Source organism: Apteryx mantelli, chromosome 1, assembly GCF_036417845.1.
Source record: "Apteryx mantelli isolate bAptMan1 chromosome 1, bAptMan1.hap1, whole genome shotgun sequence".
NCBI classification, from domain to species: domain Eukaryota; kingdom Metazoa; phylum Chordata; class Aves; order Apterygiformes; family Apterygidae; genus Apteryx; species Apteryx mantelli.
In genome coordinates this window covers 104917973-104942254 of record NC_089978.1, presented here as the reverse complement: position 1 = coordinate 104942254, position 24282 = coordinate 104917973, and the positions used below count along the sequence as shown (strand labels likewise).

Here is a 24282-nt window from a genome sequence, read left to right as displayed (position 1 = left end):
CTGTCCCACTCACGCAACCCATATCTCTAGCCTTTAGCCATAGCTCGGTGATACTGACTATGCCAGCCCTCAAGCTTAAGTCTGTTGATATTAACTTATATCATTTCCCAACCTCTCATGGTGAACCTTACTAAGCTGATCTGCTGGTCTGCACCCTCACGCTACAAATGAGTGACTATCCCTATGAGTGGGACAGCTGCTAGACCCAGACCTAAATATGGCTATATAACCCATACTAACCCTGGCCCAGATTTTATCTTTAAAACCGCTGATGTTTGGTTTAGCAGAGCCAAGGGCTGCCCCTGCCAGTCACAGCACCCCTGCACCACTACTGCTTTCAGTGGTGGCGCCACTTAATGGACATACACAGTCTCTGAACCCACACTAGTTTGGTCTAGAGCATGTAAGAAATGTAGCAGTTTCATATCATAAATTTTTAAATAAATGGACTTCATTTGACATGTGAATTAATTATAGGAAGCATTTTGAGGGACTGAATTTCAGCAGATATCACATCTTTAAAAACACTGCTTTCAATGTTCTTTCCTAGTTCACACAGAGAATTATTTCATAAAAAGGTTTCCTTCAGTTTCTCACAAAATTTCAAGTTTATGCAAATCTGACACGTGAGATATGACTGTTCATCACACCTTTCAGTCCTTGACCTGCCACATTTGAGGCATGGGATCACAGAGGGAGAGAGGGTGGATGCTGCTGAAAGATGGGCTAAGTGTTAGGACCACTTCCTCCACACAGCCTCACAGGAAGACAATATTCCCAACACAGCCCAACACCATAACCCTTTCCCCATCACTTGTCCAAATGCACTGCACCCCACACCCCTGCTACCTTTCCACTGATCCAGCTCAGTGCCACCTCACACGCTGGAGATACAGACATTTGTAAGGCCTGAATTAGAGAAGTTTGGAAACACTGGCCTGGGCATGGGGTCTGAGTGATGCACAGGTATCATGTGCAGGCTCAGGAACTGAGCGGGTAGGTTGGACGGAAGTAAAAACCCTACTGAAACTGCCTTGTAATGCCAGTGCATTTCTGGCATAAGCAGCTACAGCAATTTAGATAAACCACAACTTCTTTTGCTCTCGATGACAAAAAACAAAACGACCCCTCCTTCTCCAAGTCTCTTAGCTATTTTAACTGGAGCAGCACTTTTCTGAATAGCTAAAGGAGTGCATTTTAAAACCTGACTAATGACAGTTTATCTTCCCTACCATTACACTAGAGCCATATCAATATCAAAGGACCCAACTCGGCTGCGGCGTCAGCAGCACGGACATGCATTAGCACTAGGCTTTTGAGCCAGGACTCAGAATGAGTTGGGAATCAGGCTGCTTGCCCAGGTGCTGAAAATGGATGGAAAGATCAGACAAGAGAGGAAGAGGACAGAAGAGCGGGAACGACAGTGAGCAGTCTGGGAAGAGCTGGAGGAGGTATAAGCTGAAAGTGGCTATTGATATCTACTTGTGATAAACTGAATAAACCCTTTAGTTCAATGTACAGAGCGGGACCTTTGGCACTCTAGGCTAGTTATATCCAGAGGAGGAAAAAGGATAGTTCCCATGTGTACTGAAATCCTTCCCACCTTCTATACATGCAATAATAGTCAATCACCATTAAACCTGATTTGGTTTAACCATAGACACTGAACATCTCTTCAAAAATTACCATTGAACCCTTACAGTCCTGAGGGAGAATGAAACACTTACAAACTATGCACCATTATTTTCAGATTTCTGCTATTTGCTTTTAATTTTTAAGTTCTTAGGTTGAGATACTATGAGGTCTGGATCTCAAAAATACTGAGCACTTAACTGGCCCTGATTAGATATTGATTAGGGCTAGTATTTTCAGAAATGTTCCCAATTCTGCATGCCTTAGGCTTTGTGTGCCTAACTTAAGAGACCTTGAGGCTTCATATTCCAAGGCTTTTGGAAAAGCCACTGATATTTCATTGTTTTGACATTGATTCTGTAACACTGAAGTCAGCGGGAACTTTGTGACTGACTTCAGCGAGAGCAGAATCAAAGTGGCTTTAAGAAGCCGCTGTCTAGAATTTCAAGTACACAAAATTATTAGTAAATGTGGAAAATCTTAGCCTAAATACATATTAAAAGAAAAATAGTGACAACAACGAGCCAAAAGACAGACTCATAAACCGATAATAATGCATTTTCACAAGTAAACAGGCTGATTTCCAAGTGGTCCACTCAGCAGCTCTGTCCTAATGCCCTTCCTAAGCTGGGAGGCAAGACATGTACTCTCTTGAAGTCTTATCTTTGAAGATACACTTCAGGAAGTGATTGAATATAACTTTAGTACTTTAGGAGGGCATGGACAACAAAGACAGGACCTTTTTCCCCCTCCACCTTAGGTCTTCTTTTTTGGCCTTTCCAGCAGTATCTATCTCTGTGGGATGTTGCATGTCTCCTGCTTCATGTCTATACAAGTGCCCAGCATGCTGGGTGTACTGACAGAAAAAAATAATCTGTATACAGGAGAACTGCCAGTAAGGCTGAGAGCATTAAGGAGGATGAGGAGGGGTCACCTTTTTTGCTGCATGCAGTGAGGAAGTGGAGGTGGAATTCAGATGGAACGAAATAGGAGGAGATTGGTTTTATGAACTTCATGTGTTACATCTTACTGTTTTCTTGTGAAATGGTCAGGGTGTCTATGATTATGACATTAGGATTAGTTAGACCAGGAGCTGACTATGCAGGAAAGAGCTTATGACCATAAAACGCAGAACTTGTTAGCTAATTTTACCCTCTCTCAGATGAGTAAAAAAAAATGGCAGAGAATAGCAAATATTTCCCCTACTTTTAAACCTGTTGGGCTAAGTCCTGTACTCTGTATTCCTTTGAACTTCCACTTACATCTGTGAGAATGTCTCCTAACTACAGCATGCAGAATTGGTCTTCTCAAGGTGAAATTACTGCACGCTTGAAGATCTTGTTAGAACTTAAAATCTGTAGCATCATGTGAGAGCTTACAGCATCCAAGAAACATCTACAAATGACATATACAAGAGACGTTTCTCTGTTTTCATTCTGGTAGCCATAGAAATAGAGGTTGAATCAGGAAAAATGTACTATCTTATTTTAAATAATCACCATATAGTGATTACTGTAAAGCATGTGCTTTGTTTTAACTGGTCTGACATTCATTTCCACAGAAACAGAGAGAAGATAGCAGCCCACTTGTTTGGACTGTCTTGTAGATCTAATCTATGTCAGAATGCAAGGATATAAAGCATTTTAAAATGTGAGAAAATCCTGGGGGTTTCTGCTTAGATTTTTTTTTTTCCAAAAAAGCCAGAAGAACATTAGTGAACTTCTTGAAAACCTTATTCTGGGAAAGGAGAACAAAAATGAAATAGTGAAATATTTCAGCTCCCAATAAATTGGGGGGGGGCGGGGGTAGGGAAGAGGAAGAAAAAGGGGTAGAAGGTATGGCTGGAAAATGATTGTATATACGTGAAAAAAAAATTGATATGAAGGTAAGTCCAATCCAAGAAATGCTATCTTTTTGCTGCTGTGCTATAAACCCAGTTGTGAATTTTTTTACTAATAGAAAACTTTAGGCCATCTGACTCAACTTTCTTCTATTATTTCACATTGTTGGCTTCTTTTCTAACTGACAGCACTAATTTTATTTGAGTTTCCATACGCTAAGCCATGATATGAGTTTCAAATTGACAGTTTGGCTGAAGTTCAGAGAAAATGAATAAAACAGAGAAAAAAGAAATGAAGAGCTCAGATTTTTGCTTTGCTCTTGCAAAACTTCCATGCAACAACAAAGTTCCTGTACTTCTGATACTATGAAATGATTTCTTTTCTCCCCAAGTTCAAAAGAGAGAAACTGACTGAAGCAGACATGGTATCTAGCCTGGATTCTAACTTGTAGGCTCTCATTTAGTCCTTGGAAAAAAATGGATCTCACTCCAGTCGCTTGTAAGGAAAGACCAAGGCTGAGAGATTCTATGATTCTACATGCTGAACATGTCTGGATTAGTTACGTTGTCTTCTAACTACTGTGCATTGCCAGCTTGTAGAAACTGCTTTCATGGCCTTGGCATAGAAATACATTTTGTACATCAAGACAAATAATTCCTGTCTCCCTACCTTAGTGTTTCTCTGGCTTTACTATTTAAGCACTACCAGCAGAAGGGGATACAGGAATTCTAGATTTTAGATTAGTGTTCAATCCCCCATTCAGGGAAAAAAATGGCAATGCCTTTTTAGTTGTGCAATGTACATGAGGTGCTTTCCTTCATAAGAAGATTTCCCTAAAAGGAAAGTATCTATACACAGGAGTATCTGACTGCCTCTTTTTGTTGTTATTCAGCCTTCACTGCCTCACCACCCTAGAGGTTACCTAAAACATTTTGAACCTCTCCCAGTTCAGTCATTCCACTTGAAAACTGCCTTTGCCTTTGGGTTACACCAGCACGGTGCCAAACGGCATCCAGGCTCGTTCCTGTGCCACTGATGGATTTAAGGTCTTTTTCTTACAACACCACAGGGCTAGAAAAGAGAATGTTGTTTTACTGGAAAGAGGAGGTTCACAAGTTCTCATGAGGAAAACAGCACTGCAGGAATTAAACCCTTTTAAGCACGAGTACAGGATGATATTTCTTGGTGCTTTTTGAAGTTTTATAGATTCCTTTGCATTGATTTTGTGTTTATCACAGGTCCATTGTCTACGCAGGGTCACACCAGCTGTTGTGGTACCCACAGCAGACTGAGTTGCCATCTCTGGCTTCTGTGTTCCTGATATCAGTGATCAATTCAGAGAGGAGGAGGTGACATACTTCTGTTGGAGCTATATTCAGATGGCCTGAATATATATCTGTATCTCTCCATTGACTGTATAGGGAGTGAGGGTATGGCTTTCTAAGGCTAGAGATCATCTGACTTCCCTCAACTGAAGTTATGGTGTATGTATAGCTATCGTAGATATGGTCAATATGAAGTTATGGTAGATAACTAAGTTCACATAGTTATCCAGACACCTTTCCAGAAGATCTGAGTATGGCCCTCAAATACTTTCTTTTATGGAGGAGTAAAAATATATGGTAATTATAACATTCCCCTGGCATTTATTTCTGCCTTCAGTGGAGCTGGCCTGTGACAGCAAGTATAGGAAGTATTAGATTAAATGGCCTGATATACCAAGTTCAAGAAAAAAAATTAAGTAGGCAGGAGACTCCCACAATTCCCTCTCCGATACCACAACCAGAAGGCACAAGGTAACTGGTTCAGTTCAGAAGTATAAACAGTCCTTATCTGAAGCAGCTGAGAGGAAGGGTTTCACACGCCTGACAGAGCTAGTGAACCCTCTTCCCATCTCTTCTTGCAGTTGCAGATGCTTCAGAACTATTCCATTTTATCCTATTTTTCAGCATCTTTTATCCCATTTATCTGAGTTCAGTAAAACTTGATGGAATGTCCCTGATCTCAGGCAGGATTGTGTGAAACCTGGTTTGCTCTTATCTGCCTAAAACTAGAGAAGCATGAATATAATGTATGTGTTGCCCAGTTGTTGTCCTGTGTGTGAAGAGGGAGAAGGTGAGGAAAGAAAGTGTATTCAGAATCAAATATGAAATTCAAGCTGGTCAAAGTTCTGTGTAACCTCCAGAAAGTGGTGCCAAAGTTAGGAAATTCAAAGCTGGATCTGATCCAAGTTCAGTTGGAGCAGGAGGAAAGGAATGGATTTAATGGAATAAATTTGGTTCCATTGTCTCCCACCTATTCACTTACGTCATTTCAAGAGAGAGCAGATGAACGTGAATATGCATGCCAGACTATAAACGGACAGATATTCTGCCTACCCACCTTATACACAAGCACAATCCCAGAGCACAGGATGCTTTCATGTGCATTTCTAGTGTTGCTGCTAGGTTCTCTTTCCTGAGGGCAGCTTTTACAGGACCTAGGGAATAAGCATCCTGGTTTATTATCTCTTCCCCAAACCTTAAAGGGAGCTAGAAATGAAATTTGAAGGTAGCATGGCAGGTTGTAAAGCTAATTTATTTGAACTTCTCACTGGTTTACTTCTAAGTCTTACAAAACAGATTTCAGGGAACAACCTGAACTCGCTCACAGTAGCTTCAAGATGTTTTCTTACCTTGTGACAAAAGCTTTAAGCAATCCTACACACTGCAAACTCGGCTATGCTGAAGCACATGGGCCTTGAACAAAGCTAAGGGCTGGGAGAAGGTGGTGGCATGAGGAGAGAAAGCAGCGAAAGGGAAGGGTTCTTTTGCAACATGGAAGGGTCAGGGCCATTTCTTAACACAGCTCCGTGCCTGCTGAAGTCCCTCAGTCAAGGAGTTTGCCCTGCCAGGGAAAGCTGTTGGTTGGGTTTCCCCCACAGACCTGTGAGCCAGCCTCTAAAGCCAGCGGCCTGGCCAGGCCAGAGCAGTAGGCCTGTCAGGGCCTGGCAATTGAGCCACAGAGGTCTGAAGGAGGAAAAGCAGGAAAGTTGTGTGTTGTGGGGTACCACTTCAGTGCCAGCGAGGAGAAGAGTGACAGGGAGCACTTTGCGTTGATCTTGGGAAAAACAAAAGCAGGGAAATGTGGTCATGTGAATTAGGAGGTGGGTGTTGGCCCGGGATGGTCCTTCAGCCATAGCCACAGAAGGAATAAGGGGGCAAAATAACTAAAAGAAAAAAGAAAAGGAAAAAAGCGCTAGGCACAGGGCGTGAGGGCGAGACTGCGTATTAGCCAAGAAGGAGGCGCTGGGTCCCAGAAATGCCCGGAGGGGGGTGGAGAGAGCCAGGGGAGGACGGGCGAGGTGCCGCCGGGACTGAGTCAGCCCGGCCGGCACGATGCGCGCCGAGGGCAGTGCCAGGCGCCGCGCCGCCGGGAAGCCTCTGCCCTTCACCCCCGCCCTCGCCGGCTCCCCCGCGGCGGCCGGCCGCGACCCACCCCCGCTCCCGCCGCCGCGGCGGGTGGCTACGCGGCGGCCCCGCCACCGGGAAGGGCCGCTCCGCCCTCCCCCTCCTCCGCCCCCTCCGCCGCCCGGGCGGTCCCGGGGCAGCCGGCTCTGCCCCGCGGCGGCGGGCACCCGGCGGGCCGCAGGTGGCCGCGCCGCCAGCCGGGGCTGGCTGCACCATGTGAGGCGGCGGGGCTGCCACCCGCCCCCGCTGCCCTCTGCCGCACCATGAGGGCAGGGGACGCGGGGCAGCACGCAGGGCGCGGACAGGTCGAGCGCGGGCGGCTGCTCCACCTCCTCCCCTGCGTGATCCTCGTGTGCAGCGCGGAGATCGCGGCGCTCAGCGACTTCGCAGGTACGGCGGGGGCCCGGCCGCGGCGGCGCTGCCTGCGGCGGAGGGCAGGGCGCGCCCCGCAACGGCCGCCGCGCGCGCGGAGGGGGGGGGGAGGGGGCGCGCGCCCAACGGCCGCCCAACGGCCGCTGGGGGGGGTACGGCGACAGGGCGGGAGGGGAGGGGAGGGGAGGGGAAGGTGCGCGGTGGGGCGCCGGCCGCCTGGCAGCGGGCACCTGCGCCTCCGCCGGCCGCCCGCTCGCCGGGCAGGGAGCCGGCGGCCTCCCCAGCTGCCCGCGCCGACGCCGCGGGGCGGGAGCCGTCGCACGCCCGGCGCCCCGTGGCGGGAGCGGCCGCGAGGTGCCCGCAGCTCCCGCCCGGAGAGCAGCGCCGGGGCGGGCCCCGTCCCCAAGGGCTGCGAAGGCCGCTTCAGGCAACTCATGTCCCCGACCGGGGCGCTGGGCCTCTGCCCGGGAGAGCCCGGGCGCATGATTCAGCTGTCCCGGAGCTCCAGCAGCGTGTGAAGGAGAGCAGGCGGGAGGAGAGGGTTAAGGGCTGCGGGGAGGTCAGGTGGGAAGGGGCGCGGTGACTTTTTAGCTGTTCGCCGCCATCCGTCGCTTCTCAGCCAGGCGGTGGAAAAACCGTGCGCGAACCGGCAGGGCCCAGACCCCGAAGTGCGTGGAGGTCCCCGGGAGCGCTCCCGCCTTCTCCGCTAGGCTTGGAGTTGGGCCCTGAGCAAACACGAGTGAGCTCTGGTAGGAAACAAATGCTGCGTTCCTCTGCCGGCAGGACATTTCGTACCAGGCCACTGAGGCAGCAGGAGCCCCTTCTAAGTGAGCAGAGGCATCGGTTCTCACCGAAAAAACAGATAATGTCAAGTAACGCATGGGTGCTGTGTCAGGGAAAAATGAAATAGCTGTAGAAATGGGAAGGATGTCCTGTTTCCCGCAAAAAGAGGGAGCAACCTTTCTTCTCCGTTTGAGGTTAGCACTCTTGTAACTTTTTTTTCTGTTCCATGACATTTCCCTGCTGTTACAAAGTCATTTAGAAGAATAATCTCTTTCCTTTATATATCTCACAAGAAGCGCAGCGTATTCCTGATAATTGCAAGCTTAAGAAACTGCCTCTAGGGCAAAAAGCAAACCTTACTGTTAATGAACGGAACAGAACTTTCCAAAAGCCATTTGAGCGCACCGGAACAAAGTTAATATATGATTACTAATGCAAATATGTCATTATCCATATTAATATAGTATGTGTTAATACAGTTCAAAATGCTGGTGGAGGCTCTGCAGAGACTGGATGTATTTTCTCAGCAGTAGGAAAATACAGTTTGTGATTTTGTTGCGGTGTCAGACTTCATAAATCTGAACATTTCTAAGCAAGCAGCCATCAAATGTAAAGACCAGAATTATATACTTAGATAAACTATGTTTCTCCTATTAGATTCCTTTCACATGTAAAAGGCTTTTAAATGTTTCTTATCTCATGCTTTGGTGTTTTTTTGGCTTAACTCCCGGTTGGTAGGTAGTCATTTTGGAATTACATGGTAATTCTCCACAAGAAAATATACGAAAGTTCAGATTTTCCTTTTCAAATAGCCACTGAGTTAAAAAATGACCCTCAAGTTTATCTAGGAAAGTTCATCACACAAAAGTCCATTCACATTTAAAATGAAGTTATTAGATAAGGAAATCCAAGATAAATTTTAAAAGTACAGATGTATTCACTATTTAATTGTTCACTGAACTTTCCAAATAACTGGAATCACCAAAGACAATTCTGCATCTCGCCCCAGAGACCAGCATTAAAAGTGTCGTGCAGACAATTGAGTAAATAAAAAGTAGAAAAGAAGATTAGATTCCAAAATTGATGCCAATCCAGACTGGGAAAATTTCTAGGGCTTAACACATTCTGCTCCCATTCTTTCTATTTTTAACATGGGGATATAATCCAACATGACAGAAAAGATCAAAATGTTGCTGAAACCTTTTAAAAAAGCTATACAGAATACACCAAGAAGTTTTTAGCTACTTTGAAAGTAGGGAAATGTACAACAGGTGCTGCAGGCCAGGAACTGTCAGATGTAAGATGACACCCTGAAATGCCATCCGACGTCTGTTTAAAACTAATACCTGTTAAAGAATCACAACAAGCTCTGTAACAGCGACTTCAGGTCCTGAGCTTCTGAAGTTGCTGAATTTCCTTATTTGCTCCCTCCCTCAGCAGGAACAGCGACTTGATTTTCATAAGCTCTGTTGAATTTACATGAAAACAGATCTGCCCCGTTTAAAGGGACAGCACACTGCAGTTGCCAAGATGCAGGCAGCTCCTTCGGGTTAGTCACTGAGAGGTGGCAAACGGGAAGCCGGGTCCCCTGCTTTACCGACCGCGTACACATTCCCTGTTCTGGAAAGGGTCAGATCTGACTCGGCCCTTTTGAGGATAAAGCTTCCAGGCAGCAGGCTATACATTTCCTTACAAAGACCCTGTCATAGCAAACGGATCTGAGACCAGGCCTATGAATGTGTTCTGTACAATTTGATCTGGTGCTGAGAGTTTAGGAGTGCGCAGAGGATTGGAAGGAAAGTTGCTGAAACTTCTCCTCTTCACAGATTGCAAGCTTTTATACTCAGATTATCAGGTGCATACTTTCTTGGGTCATTGCTTTTTCCGCTCTGTGTGTTTCCAGCATCAGATCTTTACCTCAGCAGCCCAAACTCTGTTTCACTCTCCCTCTCTCTCTTTTTCTCTTTCCCTCTCCGTCTCTCATTCTGACAGCTTTCTCTAATCACCTCCCAGCCTGCTGAGAGACCATGCTTGCAACAACTGTACATGTACTTTTTGTTGTTCTCTTTATGAATGCATTAAATTGTGAAACCAATTGTAACCTGCCCAGAGTCCATTTCTTAGTCACAAGACCTAACTGCTTCTCATACAGCAGTGATGACTCCTGTTTGGAATTTTCTGCTATTTTTCAAGTAGAGAGCAGGGAGTAGTATAAGTAGTTGGTGAAGGATTATTCTTTTATATTCTGTTTTTATTCTTTTGTTTATAATTTTTAATGTTTGACTTATGTTTATTTTCCCATTTAGTAAACTGTAGTCATTTTTTTGGATCACTTCACAGAATAGAAGCAGTGAAATTTGTGCAGAATGTATTCCTTCCTTTTCGTAAGGGGTAGGTTGGCAGCTCTGGCTGTAAGTAGAATCTGTCCATTTGGTTATCACAGGTCAGTTATCATTATGATCTTGTTATTACTCTTGCACTTTTAGGATATATAGCTGCAGGTTCTTGTTCTCATGTTTCTCAGTCCTGCTTTCAGATATAGGAAGGGTTTTTTTGGCGACATTTCTTTATTGTGCAATAGCATTTTATGTTAGTAATAATTTTTTCTAGGAAAAAAAATGTTCTGAGACAAGACTCCAGCTTCAGAGTTCTAAATCTCATAGCTGTATGAGGAGGACTTAGTGTCAGTAAGCATAATTAGTTTCTCCTTTTAGTAACAGGAGATATCCGAGGTAAAGTAATGTTGATGTGCAAGATACTTATAGGTCCATAGAATCTATTCTTCTCTAGCAGTTTGGTGACAACAAAGAACATATATATCAATTGTAATGGGTATTGAAAGTAGAGGTTTGCCCTAAGGTCTGCTGTCTTCAGTTTGATTCATTTTTTTAAAGTGGAATCCAATGCATGTATTCCAAGTTTGAAATTGAAAGCTAAAGGTTTGAAGTAAGAGATAAAGACCTAATCCACAGTTCTTTCCTTTGATCTTCATGCAGACTGGTGTAGTCCCACAGCTAGAGAATTTTCTTTCGCTCTCAAGCCTGTTCTTCAGAGGACATCTAAAATCCTTTTTCACCAAAATTGCTAGGCATGTTCACAGTTTCATTCCTACTTGACAAAGCACTGTCCTCGTGTTGTTTTTATCAATGATCACTTGGAACTTTCACATTTCAGATGAGGTCCCTGTCCAGGAGACTGAAGGCTGCTGTTGGTTTTGCTCACTCTGAGAGCCAAAATCCCAATTCCTCTGAGCTGCCAGGAGAGTGTCAAAATTTAAGAGGGACACATTTTTTGAGAAATCAAGGCCAGGTGACAGCAATTCTTTCACAGCTCCTCTACATTCAAGGACTCTTTCATAATACAGGCAAAATAAGGTTTTTACATACAGACCAGCAAACTTTGCCTGTGCTGATGCTGTGGAAAGGCTGACTGCCTGCTGCCACTGCTGCTGAGGGAGGGGTTGGTGTGCTGGGGATGGTGGCAGTTGTTCAGGAGTGTGCACCTTCCCGACAGCAGCAGTCACTGCTTCCTCTTTTCATCCCCCTGCCCTCCATATCCTGTTCTAGCTCTGCTCTTCCTCCCACCTTTTCTCTGTGGCAAAGTGGGTTGCCCCTCTCACCCTTCCGGGAACAAATTCCTTCTCACCCTTCCAGGAATAAATTCCTTCTCATCCACAAGGTGCAGGAACATCCATTCACCTTTGTTTATATTTACTTGTAAGTGTTTTGCCTCCTTTCTTTCTCCTCCTCCTCTTCTCTCCATGCCTACTTTCAACTTGGGTCTTCTGTTTGAACTGGCCTCCTTTGCTCAGTTCATCAGTCATTCTCCCTGTCTTTACCTTAATCCCAGCCAGGTTTTCTGGGCAGCCTTCAAGAAACAAGTCTGTAACCAAAGACCGAAAATGAAGTAACTGTGCGATTGCATAACTGGACTGGAGAATGACTTTGTGGATGTGAATAGAAAGAGTGGGCTGCAATTTAGGGATAACCTTTTAATCTTAGTCCACTGGTCAACTTTTCTTTCTTTTTCCAGAACAATTCAGACAGAACTAGACATTGCTTTAACTCCATAGACTTGGTCCTCTGACCCAAGAATAGAGAACAAATGGATCTAATGAAAAAGCAAACCAATTCACCCAGGAAATATAATCTGATCTTGTGGCCTTTTTGCATTAAAAGTTTCCATTAAGTTCTGTGGCATTTACCCGTTCCAGATTCCCCTAGGCAAAAGGAAAACAAGCAAATGCTTGGAGCAAATGTTTTGTTTGTAATAATGTGGCAGGATCAATCATGACCAACCACAAGGATGCAGAGAGTTTTTTTGTTGGTTTTGTGTTGGTTAGATAAAATCCTGTATAAATTTTCTTGAGTCGGTTCTGTTGACTCACTGTGGCAAGTGGAGCTTGTCCTTCAACCAGGCTATTTAAAGAGGTGCTAAAAGGAGTGATGTCAATGATGCATTTCCTTGATACTGGCTTGTAAATGTCAAATGCAAATTCTGGTTGCTTTGTTTAAAGAAAAACATTTCATTTTAGAAACATGTTGCATTTCAGTAATATGGGAACCAAACCTCAAAGTCTGCTTTAAAGTCTCTCAAAGCTGGGTTTGGTTCTGGAATTTGTTCTGTGGAATAAAGAGGTATGTGTCAGAAGTGACATTTTAGTTTAGGTCATGTTGTTCAGACCCATCTCTGCTGTTCTAGCTGCTTTCCTGAAGAAGTGCAGCTTATGAAATCCCATTTTACATGTGGATTTTCCTTAATAATTTTGTTGAATGCATGTTGAATGTTGAATGCAACTGTAGTCATCCTTGTTAGAGAGGAAAAGGTCTTGGTTCTGTTAAGTTCCTACACATTTTGTGAGAGTAAGCAGCTAGGACCTATTAGCATCCCCATGAAAGGATGCTGCCCCAAGAGCTCTCTCAGAATGACTTAAAGCTTAATTTGATGCTTTTCCCCAACAATGGACACCAGGGAATCCAGCCAGGAGACATAAACCCATAGGAAACCTGACTGACTGGGCTGTATTGCTCAGAGGCCAACATGTTTGAGTCTGTCTGTCAGATTCTTAGACCTTTGGGGCAGGAACTCATTTCGTTCGTAACTGCACAGATTGCCGGCACCTCGCACATCATGTATTGTTTTGGTTCAAAATAAACAGCAAGGATTAGCTCCTCCTGTCTTCCTATTCTGTCTGCAGCTGATACCCTTCAGAGTAAGACAGAGCTTCCAGACCATCTCAGCTTTATTAGAGAAAGTAGTTACAGACCTGTTCCAAATAAATACTACGTTTTGACAGGAATGTTCCCAGACAGAGAAGGCACTGTCTAACCAGTCACCAACTATCAGACTTCTGTCATCTTCCAACTATAATTTACAATTACAATTGAAATATTTTGATTTCTTACCAAACACAGAGAAAATATTGTATTGTCTTAGAGGGAGCTGAAGAGCAGAAGGAGGCGTGGTTGTGCCTTATTTGTTCAGCATTGGTGAGTCATTTCATCTGAATTTCTATGCATTTTAAGAGTTTTGTTTCAAAGGTCTATTGTGTGGCTTTTGGCAACAAATTAAATACCAGTACTGTTTGGGTCCTAATTTAGAATTAATTTTAAAACATAATATAGGGCCTGATTGAAAGCCTATGGAGATCACTGGAAAGATTCCCAAGGGTTTCAAGTGGGCTTTGGATGAGGGTCTTAAAGAATCCACAAATATCTGTCTTTTTCTTCATTGTTTTTATTCTTGGTTGGGAAGACAAGCATTAGGTTTTCGGAATCATTTAGCAGTTTTGGACCTTTCATTTCTTCAAGCTAAAACTGAGCAGGGGAAGAAGAAATGCCATTATAAAGAAAATCATCAAGCTGAGAGGACAGGTGTTTTTGGCTTTTCTGTCTTGGAGCTGCTGTACTGAAAGCTAATGCTGCAGATCAGTGAGCTGCCAGAGGATGGACTCACAGATCCAAAAGGCAACTTCCCTCTTCTCTGATTTATCTTATTCCCTGAAATCTGATTTTTTGAATGTCAGATATAAATGAGGATGCATACAATGTAGAGTTTGACTCATGGTCTGTTTGCAAAATGAAGCCCATATTGTGTTTTCTGAGGGGCTGGCAATGAACAGATCCTCTCAAGTTTGCATGGAGGTTCAAGTTCATAAATCCAAGCTTTCAAAGAAATATTTTCCCCTAGTCCCTGGGGTCCTCCTACTTACAGTCTTTGGGAAGATCGTAACTTTGCAGTCTCTTGGGCATAATGATTCACTCATTCTGTCTCCAGATGAAGCTGCCACCTGCTGAGCCTTTCTCTTGTTGCTTCTTGTTAATGGTGCTAGAAGAGGCTACTATGTCTCCAGTCAAAAGAGGGGTTTTTTTTGCAAAGACAGAAAACAGCTCCAGTCTCTCCCTTAACACAATTGTACCTCTTGACAGTATCATAGCGTAGGAAGGAGAAAATCTTCCTTTTCCACTGTAATAGTTCCATATTAAATCACAGGACAAATATTTACCCATAAGGCTTCATGGAATGGCAGAGGGAAGTATAGCTGACTATAGCATGGAGTTTTCTACAGACTGAAATCTTCAGGGATCAGCAATAGTTTGCTCCTTCCTAACATGTACTTTGCTTGCTAAGAAACTCTTGTATACTTTTACCCAGGCGTACCGTGTTGTATGCTACCTGTTCCCATTGATTTTGTGTAGAGGCACTGAAGTGTGTAGTAGTGAAGCACATAGGGAGAGTGAGAGGGAGAAAAAAAAAAGGAGCAGAGTGAGTGAAAAAAAGGGAAATGCATAGGGATCTTTCCGATTTCCTTGGAAAGCCATGGGGATAAAAGAAAAATAAGTGTCACTCCTAGAAGACAGCACAAGGGAATAGGAAACTATTGATTTGAAGGAAACAGAGAACAGCCGTGGGAGGGTATGGGAGAGAGAATAGGCAGCTGGTCCGTGACTGCAGGATTCATGGATTTTCCCACTCTAAAAAAAATTTAATATGCAGAACTGCAATCCAGATTGATTGGGATGGGTATGAAGAGGTTAGGTGGTACCTGGAGAAACAAAGCCCATTTGGTGAATATCACACCACAAAGTTACAGGAGTTCTGTCTTTTCTTTATGAAGTCTTGGTTTCATTTTTCTAAAAAGAGCTCATGGCTTGGCTTCTTGTGCATGCTGTTATTCACTGAATAAGCCCTTCTCTTGCCATATGCTCACATACTAGCTTTTGGCTGAGTCCTTAGGCTGATTTATTTTCTGGCTCACCTGGGTCCCTTATTCTGGCTTGAGTAGAACCGAACTCTTGCTTGATTTGACTCTCAGATTTAGCAGGTAATGACAGTTAGATTCAGTAAGATGCCTGTGATCCATGAGGTATGATTGTGAGGGAAAAGTTAAGCTAAACAGTTTCCTTAGGAAAGCATGCATGTTGACAGAACAATTTGTGGGAGACCTGACAGTTTTTTATCACTAATGCCTGCTTTGATTGCCATACTATCCAAAAAGCATTTTTACTTTTAACTTAAGCATTTTCTTATTGAAGGTTTAATCCTCCAGCTGTCTCACTGAGGCCAGTGAAAATAAGTTGCTCCATTAGCAGCAGGCGAATTAACTTTCCAGTATATGTCTACTGCCTCTTCAGCAGCCTGTTTACTTTTAGCATGAATAAGGGACTGAGTTGGAAGTGACAGCTCTTATTTTGGTCTATCTACTTGGGCTTCAAGGAACTTGTAGGAACTTTATTTCTTTGAGTCCTCTTCCCCTCAGATTTGAAATTGGCCAGTGAGCTCAAATGTTGTTGAGTAAGGGAATGGCAGATGGACAAAGAGCACGATCTCATAAGCTTCATTTCCTTTAGAAATGGTGGACTAAAAACTCGGGTCTGATTCTAAAAAAAGAAATGGCTTTGGAAGCTCTGAAACCAAACTAGAGTTTTGGAATTGGAGAGCTGAAACTTTTTTTTCCAAGTGAACATCTATCTCTACATCAAAAAGGTATAGATAACACCAATTTATGGGAAAAATGCCCCAAATTAAAAATAAGATGATTATGCAAAAATCCTTTCCCTTTGCATGGTAAGCCAGCTTTTTGTGACATCTTCGTAGAAGTGTGAATCTTCAGCCCATTGTGGGGGACTCTATGGGGACTCTAGAAATGTTTACAGCCCACAGGGCAAACACAAGGATAAAGTTAGTAGGGTGGCAATCACAGGCAAGGAGGATGAGTGTTCACAGGAGTAGTGGAAAAGGCATATCTGAAAAAACAAGCAATGAAGGGAAATTGAGTCAAGTTAACAACTATGCAAAAAAGCATACCCTAAGCAAGTAAACATCTTTATGTATATTTGCTGAGTGAAGTTGTTACACTTATTACTCAACAGTAAGTAGAATAACCATGCTTCTCTCCAAGGGCATTTCTTTTTGATAAAAGGCTGTAAGATTAAGTCTTTCTAGAATGACTCAGACTGTATGCTTACAAGATACTTGGTGGGTGAAAAAGAATAAAGTGTTGGGACAAGAAACAGTGTTGTGAATTTTAGAAATAGAATTGGAACATGAGTTTAGCACATTTTGCCCTGTCTCCCGATTATTAATTCTAAGAGTTCCTTCTACAGAAGGAACTTGAAGACAACCGAGGTAAGAGACTAAAGAGGATTATGGGAGGCAGATCCCTGCTTCTGTGAACAGAGCCAAACAGGCACTGTCACAGCCACTCACACAGTGCAGCCCTGGAAGCAGTGATGGTGCAGTAACTCTGAACAGCATTGCCTGCGGTGTAGTTGCCTCTAAAGACCTGTGGAGGATATGCCATGGGGAGGAAAGGAAACTTAGGGGGTAATTTTTCTTCAACATTTCTTTCACAAACCAATGGAGAAATACTGCATCTGGATCCCAAATAACAATTAATGTTATTGATGCTTCTAACTGTGTTTGTAGTAGAGTTTATGAATGATTCAGTTATCACTGCATGAAATCTCTTCTTTCAAACCTGTCAATCTTGCTTATGTATTTTTAATGCCTGATAGCACAGCTCTTGAAAAAACTGCAGGAGCTGATGTAGATTTGCCAAATGGATTAGCCATTTGGGACTCCCACAACAGTATAGGTGTTATTTCAATCTATTTTGATCTAAAGGAGATTCCTATGTCTTAAAAGCCAGCTAGCAAATTGCTGTGCTAATTAAGCTAGATTGAACTATGCACAGTAACCAATATAATTAAATATGTATATAAAGACCTTATTCTGAGAATCATTGTGGGCTGTGTGCTACTCAGCTTCAGGCCCTAAAAATACTACATTGCAAAGCTGCTGTTTTGCCAAAAAGACATTATGTCTGTCAACACTGAAATTGCATGTAATATGTGCTAGGCATTAGACTAACAGCTCACACTGTTCTTCTGGTTGGTGCTTCCATATGGTGAAATCATGCCAGTTAAGCGGGGTTGGACAGAATATACACATTCCTTTAATCTACAACAAAAACAGGTCCTTAAGGCCTTGTGTTAGTGTCCTGCACCGTAAGGAATGAATCCAGTGAATTCTAGTGCCTTGTATTGTCTTGTACCATACACAGAAGACGTAACACATTTCTCCACTGAACACTTCCAGACTTTTAGGTGGTCTTTTTTTTTCTTTTTTAAACAGCAACGTTTGAAGTTCCCAGTTTTTCCATGTTTTTTAGAGAAAAAAAAAGTTTTTTCTCAATTTCCGTGCCTTCAAGTTCATGACAACTACTACCATTAGTGTCGTCATTCAAAGTAATAAGACCAGGAGCAAATACAGAGTATAAAAACTACAACATTTTAAGAGTTCTGTTTTACACAAAGAGGTATCTATTTACAACCTGAACTCTCCTGGGCCAGTTATTTTGTCTGTCATTGTCATTACAGTTTATCAGTCCTCCTCTGCAACAAGAAGTGATCAGGAAGGCTTAAAGCTTTGTCCAGCTGCTCAGTCTCAGTGTTTTGTGTGCCTATCTGGTGCTATGTTTTTTAGCTGAAGTTCTTTGTCAGCACAGTTGATGCTGTGACTAATTTGGCTAATTCTGGAAGAAAGGATTACGCTTGGATTTTGCATTGGTATTTTGAATCTCAGTAAAAAGTTACAATGAATGAGTAGTCTGGGTTATGCAGACAGTTGGGTGGGATGATACCTTCTGGCCTTCAAATCAATGGAATCTGTTTATTGCCATATGATTCAGGCTTAACTTCTGAGCCAGTCTAACGTCTTTTAGATGATTTTGTATGCGGAGCACCACATACAATGCCTATGAATGTGTGCCTTGGATAAATGGGAAAGCTCCTAGTGAGGCTTTCACACAGTGATGTAGATATGTTATTGGGATACTGCAGTATTGCCAAGTTTTTCTAATTTAGTCAAATCTCACAATAGTTGTCATTTTCTTTAAGGTTTCAGATTGTTTTAAAGAAGAAACGCATTATATTTGAAAAAAGAAAGAGCAAATCTGTAGTCCTCCTAATTGCAGAATAAAGCTTGAAAAGGTGACTGCCACAGCTAACCCCCCCTATCACCCAACAACCCAGAAAACAAAGAGAAAGAACCCACCATTATGTTTAAAACCTTAAGCCCCCTAAGGATTTCTGTAGGGTCTACTTGAGATTCTTTATGCTCAGTGTAAGAAACCCTGTAACTCTCAGGTCTTCTGGTTTGCCTGGCAAGGTGCACACCAGAGCCATGACCTGGCTCCACCCTGGGGTGAGTCGTGGTTGGGCTCTAGTCCTCTCTGTGCCCTGCTTTGCACAGGAAGCAAATCTCCATGCGTGCCAGCTGGGGAGGCATTAGGGAGTACTTCAGCAAGCAGGGAACCAGTACTCAAAGGTGTATTGTAGCACAGCAAGTTAGTCCAGACACAGCCTTTAGCTCCCAGATTCAATTTTTAATTTTTTTTTAGAGATTTCCTCAGAATTTGCAACTAACAGATAATAATTAATTAAAGAAAGACAAAACAGGAGAGATCTGAATGACAAATAGCGCCTTGGAGTGCCTGTAGCCCAGATGATGTGCTGGGCCGGTGCCTAAAAATGACACAACCCTGCTGTCTACTTTGGATGGTAACACAACCCTGCTGTCTATTTTGGATGACCTGATTTAATTAGCCTGGTTGAGGGAAATGCAGAAAAGGAAGTATGCTTCAGAAAGAGTGACAGACCCTTTCAACTGTTACAATGCCCTCTCGCCCCATAATCACAGCCGTTATTATACAGATAAGAACATATTTTCCCCTAGCCTTACATTGTCATTCAGCTGAATTTGTTGCCTTGAGGGAAGTGTGTTTCTGCAGAGGACTTGGTAAACAATATAGGAGTACTTGTGGACTCAAGAGCTTTGTAGCAGGGTGACTACGAGGCCACGCTGCCCAGGGAGGTGTGGGAAAGCAACTGGAAACTGCTCGCTCCTGCGCTTGCATCACTCCAGCCCAAAGTGAGAGGTAGCAACTGCCGAGGGAATGTTAGTCCCTCTCCGAGGCTGACCCTCCAGGTGGGCACAGGGCAGGCAGAGCCCTGGCGCATGGAAGAGGGCCAGCGGGAGGAGAGGAAAAACGCTGGAGTTTGTCAGGGAAGAAACAAGAGGAAATTGTGACTTCTTGAGTCAGAATCCCTTTCCACAGCTGGCTGTGGGCTGCCCAGTCTGCACCACCCTTCATAAAGTGCTGACCAGTCAGCCTGGGTGTATGCAGTCTGTGTGTATAGTAATAAAAAAAAAAGCAGGGTTACATGGTCTGCCATGTGAGGCAAGCAATACAGATACTAGTACGTCACCACTTCTCTTATCAAAGGTTAGCAGCCAATTTCCATTACTATTTTAATCCTTTATTGTGTGCAAATATGCAAGGATTTTAATAACAGCAGCATCACTTTAAAAGCCACTGTGAAGGCCAGAGAGCATGATGTCTTATTTTCACCAGTCCATCTAACACTATTTTTACAAGTGAACCATATTGCTATAGAAAATCAGAGCAATTTTTTTAAAAAGCATTTTTTTGAAGGATTGAATAGTTGCAATTGTTAGAGAAAGGTGCTTAGATACTAGATTAGGAATTTGCAGGATCAAAGTAGCAGTTAAGATGCCAGGGAACTCATCCAAATCACAACATAGCTGATATTCTTTAGGGAATACTGTGCTGTTTTGTATACAGCACTCTTGGTTCCAAGTAACTTAAAACCCGAAGAATTGAAATGATTACAAATATCAGGCTAAATCTTTCAAGGTGTTGAGTGCCCACAACTTGCGTTGGGCTGAATGCTCCTTTACACTGTGGCCCTTTATGCTATGATGGCAGCATAAGAGACATTCAGCCCCAGTAAATGCCTCTGGGGGCCCCTTTACACTATCAGACCGTAACAAAGTAGCTTGGGTGCAATTGGGCATTCAGCCCATTTTTATGGCTATGCTCAGCACCTTTCAGGAGCAGGCTCACAGAGAAGCGGCTCTGGCAGGATTTGTGATTTCAATCACAGGGAAAATATAGGAGATGATAGATTCTGCCAATTTTGTTTAATGTTTAAGAAGCCACAGGGATATCTGCAGGGCTGTTCCCCTGAGGTGCAGATGCAAATACAGGACATGAAATTCTGTCCATCCTGAATTCAGTGACAATGCTTAGATTGAGTTTGGTGTGGTGAAGAACTTACCTGCACCTTTGGTGCCTTGGAAGATGCACCTGGCTGACTCCTGTCCTCTGTTGGGCTACAGGAGAGGAAAGGCCAAGATGGTAACAGTGCAGGCTTCCCCTTTTTCCAAACTTACTAACGGATAGGGGAGCTCAATTTTCATATCCAGTTGTTGCAGCGGGAAAAGATGCCAGAGAATTGAAATATTTTATTTTGATATAATTTATATGGAATACTTAGATTTTTATTTCAAAGCCATATTTCCTTTGGAAGAATGCTCTTTGGTTAAAGGTTGAAAAAGGGCAACAAATTTGAAAACTTAATGTCATGAGGGAACTTTTTTTCCATATTTTCTAAGAGAAAACAGAATTTCTTTTTTTCTCTTTATGATACAAAATAATCACCATTCTGTTTCTGATTCAGCCACCAAAACAAAAAAAAGGTGTTTTTTCTCCATTATCCTTAATAGTAATAATGCTGCTGTCACCCCAGTGGGGTAAGGATATAAGCAAAGCAAGGCTTCTGAGGAGAAAATAGTAGCTTTTATCTTTTATTAGACCACTTACATGTTTGGAAAAGAGACAAAGATAAGAAAATTAACATTCTGAAAATTAAAAAGATACTTATGTGATCATTTTCTCACTTTTAAAGCTTCTACAAATCTTTTTTCATAACAAATAAACCAGCAGAAGTTCTTGGTTCTTTCTCCTTACTGAATAAGTTGGTTTTGGAAGGTTTTGTTTTGGATTTTTTTTTTGCTTTGAATGTGGATGATCTTGCTGTTCTAGAAGTTGGGTATTGATTTTAGAGAGAACTATATAGAATTTAATGGATGTATAAGAATAAAAGAAAACTATTCAAATAGAGTTATTGTATGCACATGAATAGAATGATTAATGGTGAAAGAGTTAAAAAAAAGATTTGCTTTGATTGCAGTAAATTGGGTCATCATAGAACTCATGGGGAAAAAGAGTTTTGTGTCTAATTTCTGTGGGTTTACTTTAAGTATAGGACATGGAAGGATCTTGTTTCACTTGTAAACTGGTATTCACGTGTCCTTTAGCTCTCCTGTTCCACACATCTCTTCCTTCCTTTCACCCACAAATGTTCTCTGCTTCAAGATAGATTTCAACCAGGTGTGATGGAGGGGTAGAGATTGCAAAGTTTCACAAATATAGGTGAGGAAAATCTTTGAATTAAATTACCGCTAATAATTTTCAATCACAGTGGCTAACTTGTAGTGCTCAAAGGTAGCAGCCTGCATGTTGCTGCCAGAGTATTTTGCAGAAGAACAGAGAGAAGGGCAGAGGGAGGTAGTTTTAAATATATTTATGACGATAACAGAAATCTTGGCGAAAAGTCAATACACAATGAAACACAGATCAGAAAAACAGCTTTCATTACCTCTGCTGCTCGTGGGACTACTGTTTAGAAGATGCAAGTGGATGGTACATGTGGACAACCGCAGACAGATCCTACCTCTCCCTTTCCTGGTAACACTGGCAAACTCTCTAGTAAATACAAAATTCTGTATATTTTTGTTTGTTTTTTTCTCTCTGACTGTCCAGCAACTGTAATGTCCAGCATTTATGGGCTGCCTTTCTTCTCAGTTATCCTAGCATGTAATTCAACTATATACAGAGAATCACTTTAATCATCACTTGTGTGAAGCACAACTACCTAGGGACCTGGAAATACAAAACGTCAGTTTAAGGCAAGCTGCAAAGAATACCTTAACCAGTTGGAATGAAGGTGTCTAGGCCACAAAACCAAGTAATAGCCCTTCCTACTTTCGAGAACATGCCCTGGGATCGTTAGTAACCACAAATGACAAGGGCCTAAGACCATTTGTTGTCTGTGAAATTACATCTCCGTCACTGTGCTGCTGCTGGAGTACTGGTACAGCTCTGACTCACTGCCACTTACTGGATCACAGTGCCGCGACCTGTTGTCTTTTCAGGCCTGACGTAAAGGTTGACCCATTCATAGAACTGCGTGGTGTGGCAGCAGGCCATACTTCCAACCTTGGCTACGGTGCCCTTTCCGGAGACTGATTGTGGTTTTCATATTACCTAATGAGCTTAACATTTCCTGTACTAGTTGTAACACAGTTAAATATTTTCTAGGTTACCTAACCAAACTTCTGCAAAATCACACTGCCTATGCCTGCGATGGGGAACATTTGAGTCTGCACTGTCCTCGGCATTCAACAATAAGTGTTCAGTCAGCATTTTACGGGCAAGACTACCAAATGTGTAGTACCCAGCAGCCTGAAACCAGGATGACAGAACCCATAAGCTGTGTGGCACCCACTTCTTTGCAGGTATCACATGTTGTAAAGGTTCTTCATGCAAAATGTTTTTAAAGATTTCCATGTGGTGAGCTATACTGTATGTAAACTGCAAGTATTCACAATGTTGAATGAAATGACATCGTATTTCTGTCCATTTGTCATGCAAAGTATTACATGAGAAGGAGTTCATCTGACCAGCAGGAGGTATCAATCACATACCTTTCAATATTCCCATAGGCTTGTGAACAGCTTTGTGGGTTTCCTTCTGTTTCAATAAGCCTTCCTTTGAAAACCCCATTCTCAATGGTCTTTAGTGTAATCAGTTCCCTTCTAATCAAGGACTGGGTCATGACTGAGTAGGCCAATCTTAATCCATCACACAGGCCGTCCTTATCCCCAGGAGAGGATACACACCTGACATGGCTGGGTTACAAATGCACCAAATATAGTGGCATTCTAGCAGGAGTTTGGCTTGTTCAATGCATGTCTTCAATCATTAAAAAGGCTCAGTGACAGCTAAATAGCAGATCCTAAGCACTTCTGCAGCCACCTACATTTCCATGAATACAGGGCTTTTATCAGTAATACCTTATGGTTTGCTTCCTGGGCCTTACACTTCATAAATTATTACTTTCTGCTATGGAGACTTTTTAACAAGACTTAGGTCTGGCTTACACTGCTGTCAAAAGCTTGTTTCATTGTAGTGAAAAGGTCCAATCTCAGGCCCAATACAACAAATAACTGCAAAAATGGGAAGTCAGTGGAATCTGAACACATTCTATCAGTGAAGCTGTTGTAAATGCATTACAGAACCTTTGCTTCCTTGAAGCATTTGTGCTTGTAGCTGGCACTTTGCCTCTTGACAACACAGTATCTCTGTTCCCAACACTAGTGAGCTGAAGGGTTTAACAAAATGGTTTGGGTGTAATATGCTCTCTCCAGAAATAATGTTAGGGCAGTTCTGTAAGTGTGGCTTGCACATGCTGTACTGCAGCTTCTAAAGACATTCCAGACATGACCTTTGGCCATGTGAAAGTACAGCTCTCCACTAAAAACTGTAGGCCAGATGCATCCTTGATGTCATTTTACTGACTACAGTGGAGTGACACCTATGATTATTTTGGGACTGTGAGTCTTGAGTGCCTTTAAGATCTCCATGGACAGTTCTTCCCCTTGAGTATAATAAACACAGCATGGGATAACTGTTGTATAAACCATCATCAACATTCAGGCACTGTGAATGATCAAAGACCTGAAAGCATTTTGACAAGGCCACAAACGTTAGAGAT

At 42.8% G+C, this 24282-nt stretch overlaps 1 protein-coding gene across 2 annotated transcripts in view; it reads left to right on the top strand.

The window, feature by feature from the left end:
• The first annotated feature begins 7096 nt into the window (after positions 1-7096).
• EVA1C (eva-1 homolog C) overlaps positions 7097-24282 on the top strand; it is a 41520-nt gene continuing 24334 nt past the window's right edge. For both annotated transcript variants that reach the window (XM_067289781.1, XM_067289780.1), the window contains exons 1-2: positions 7097-7312; positions 22827-23023. In XM_067289781.1, coding sequence (XP_067145882.1) covers positions 7186-7312; positions 22827-23023 — 324 coding nt within the window. In that variant the 5' untranslated portion in view covers positions 7097-7185. The remainder of the gene's footprint in view (positions 7313-22826; positions 23024-24282) is intronic.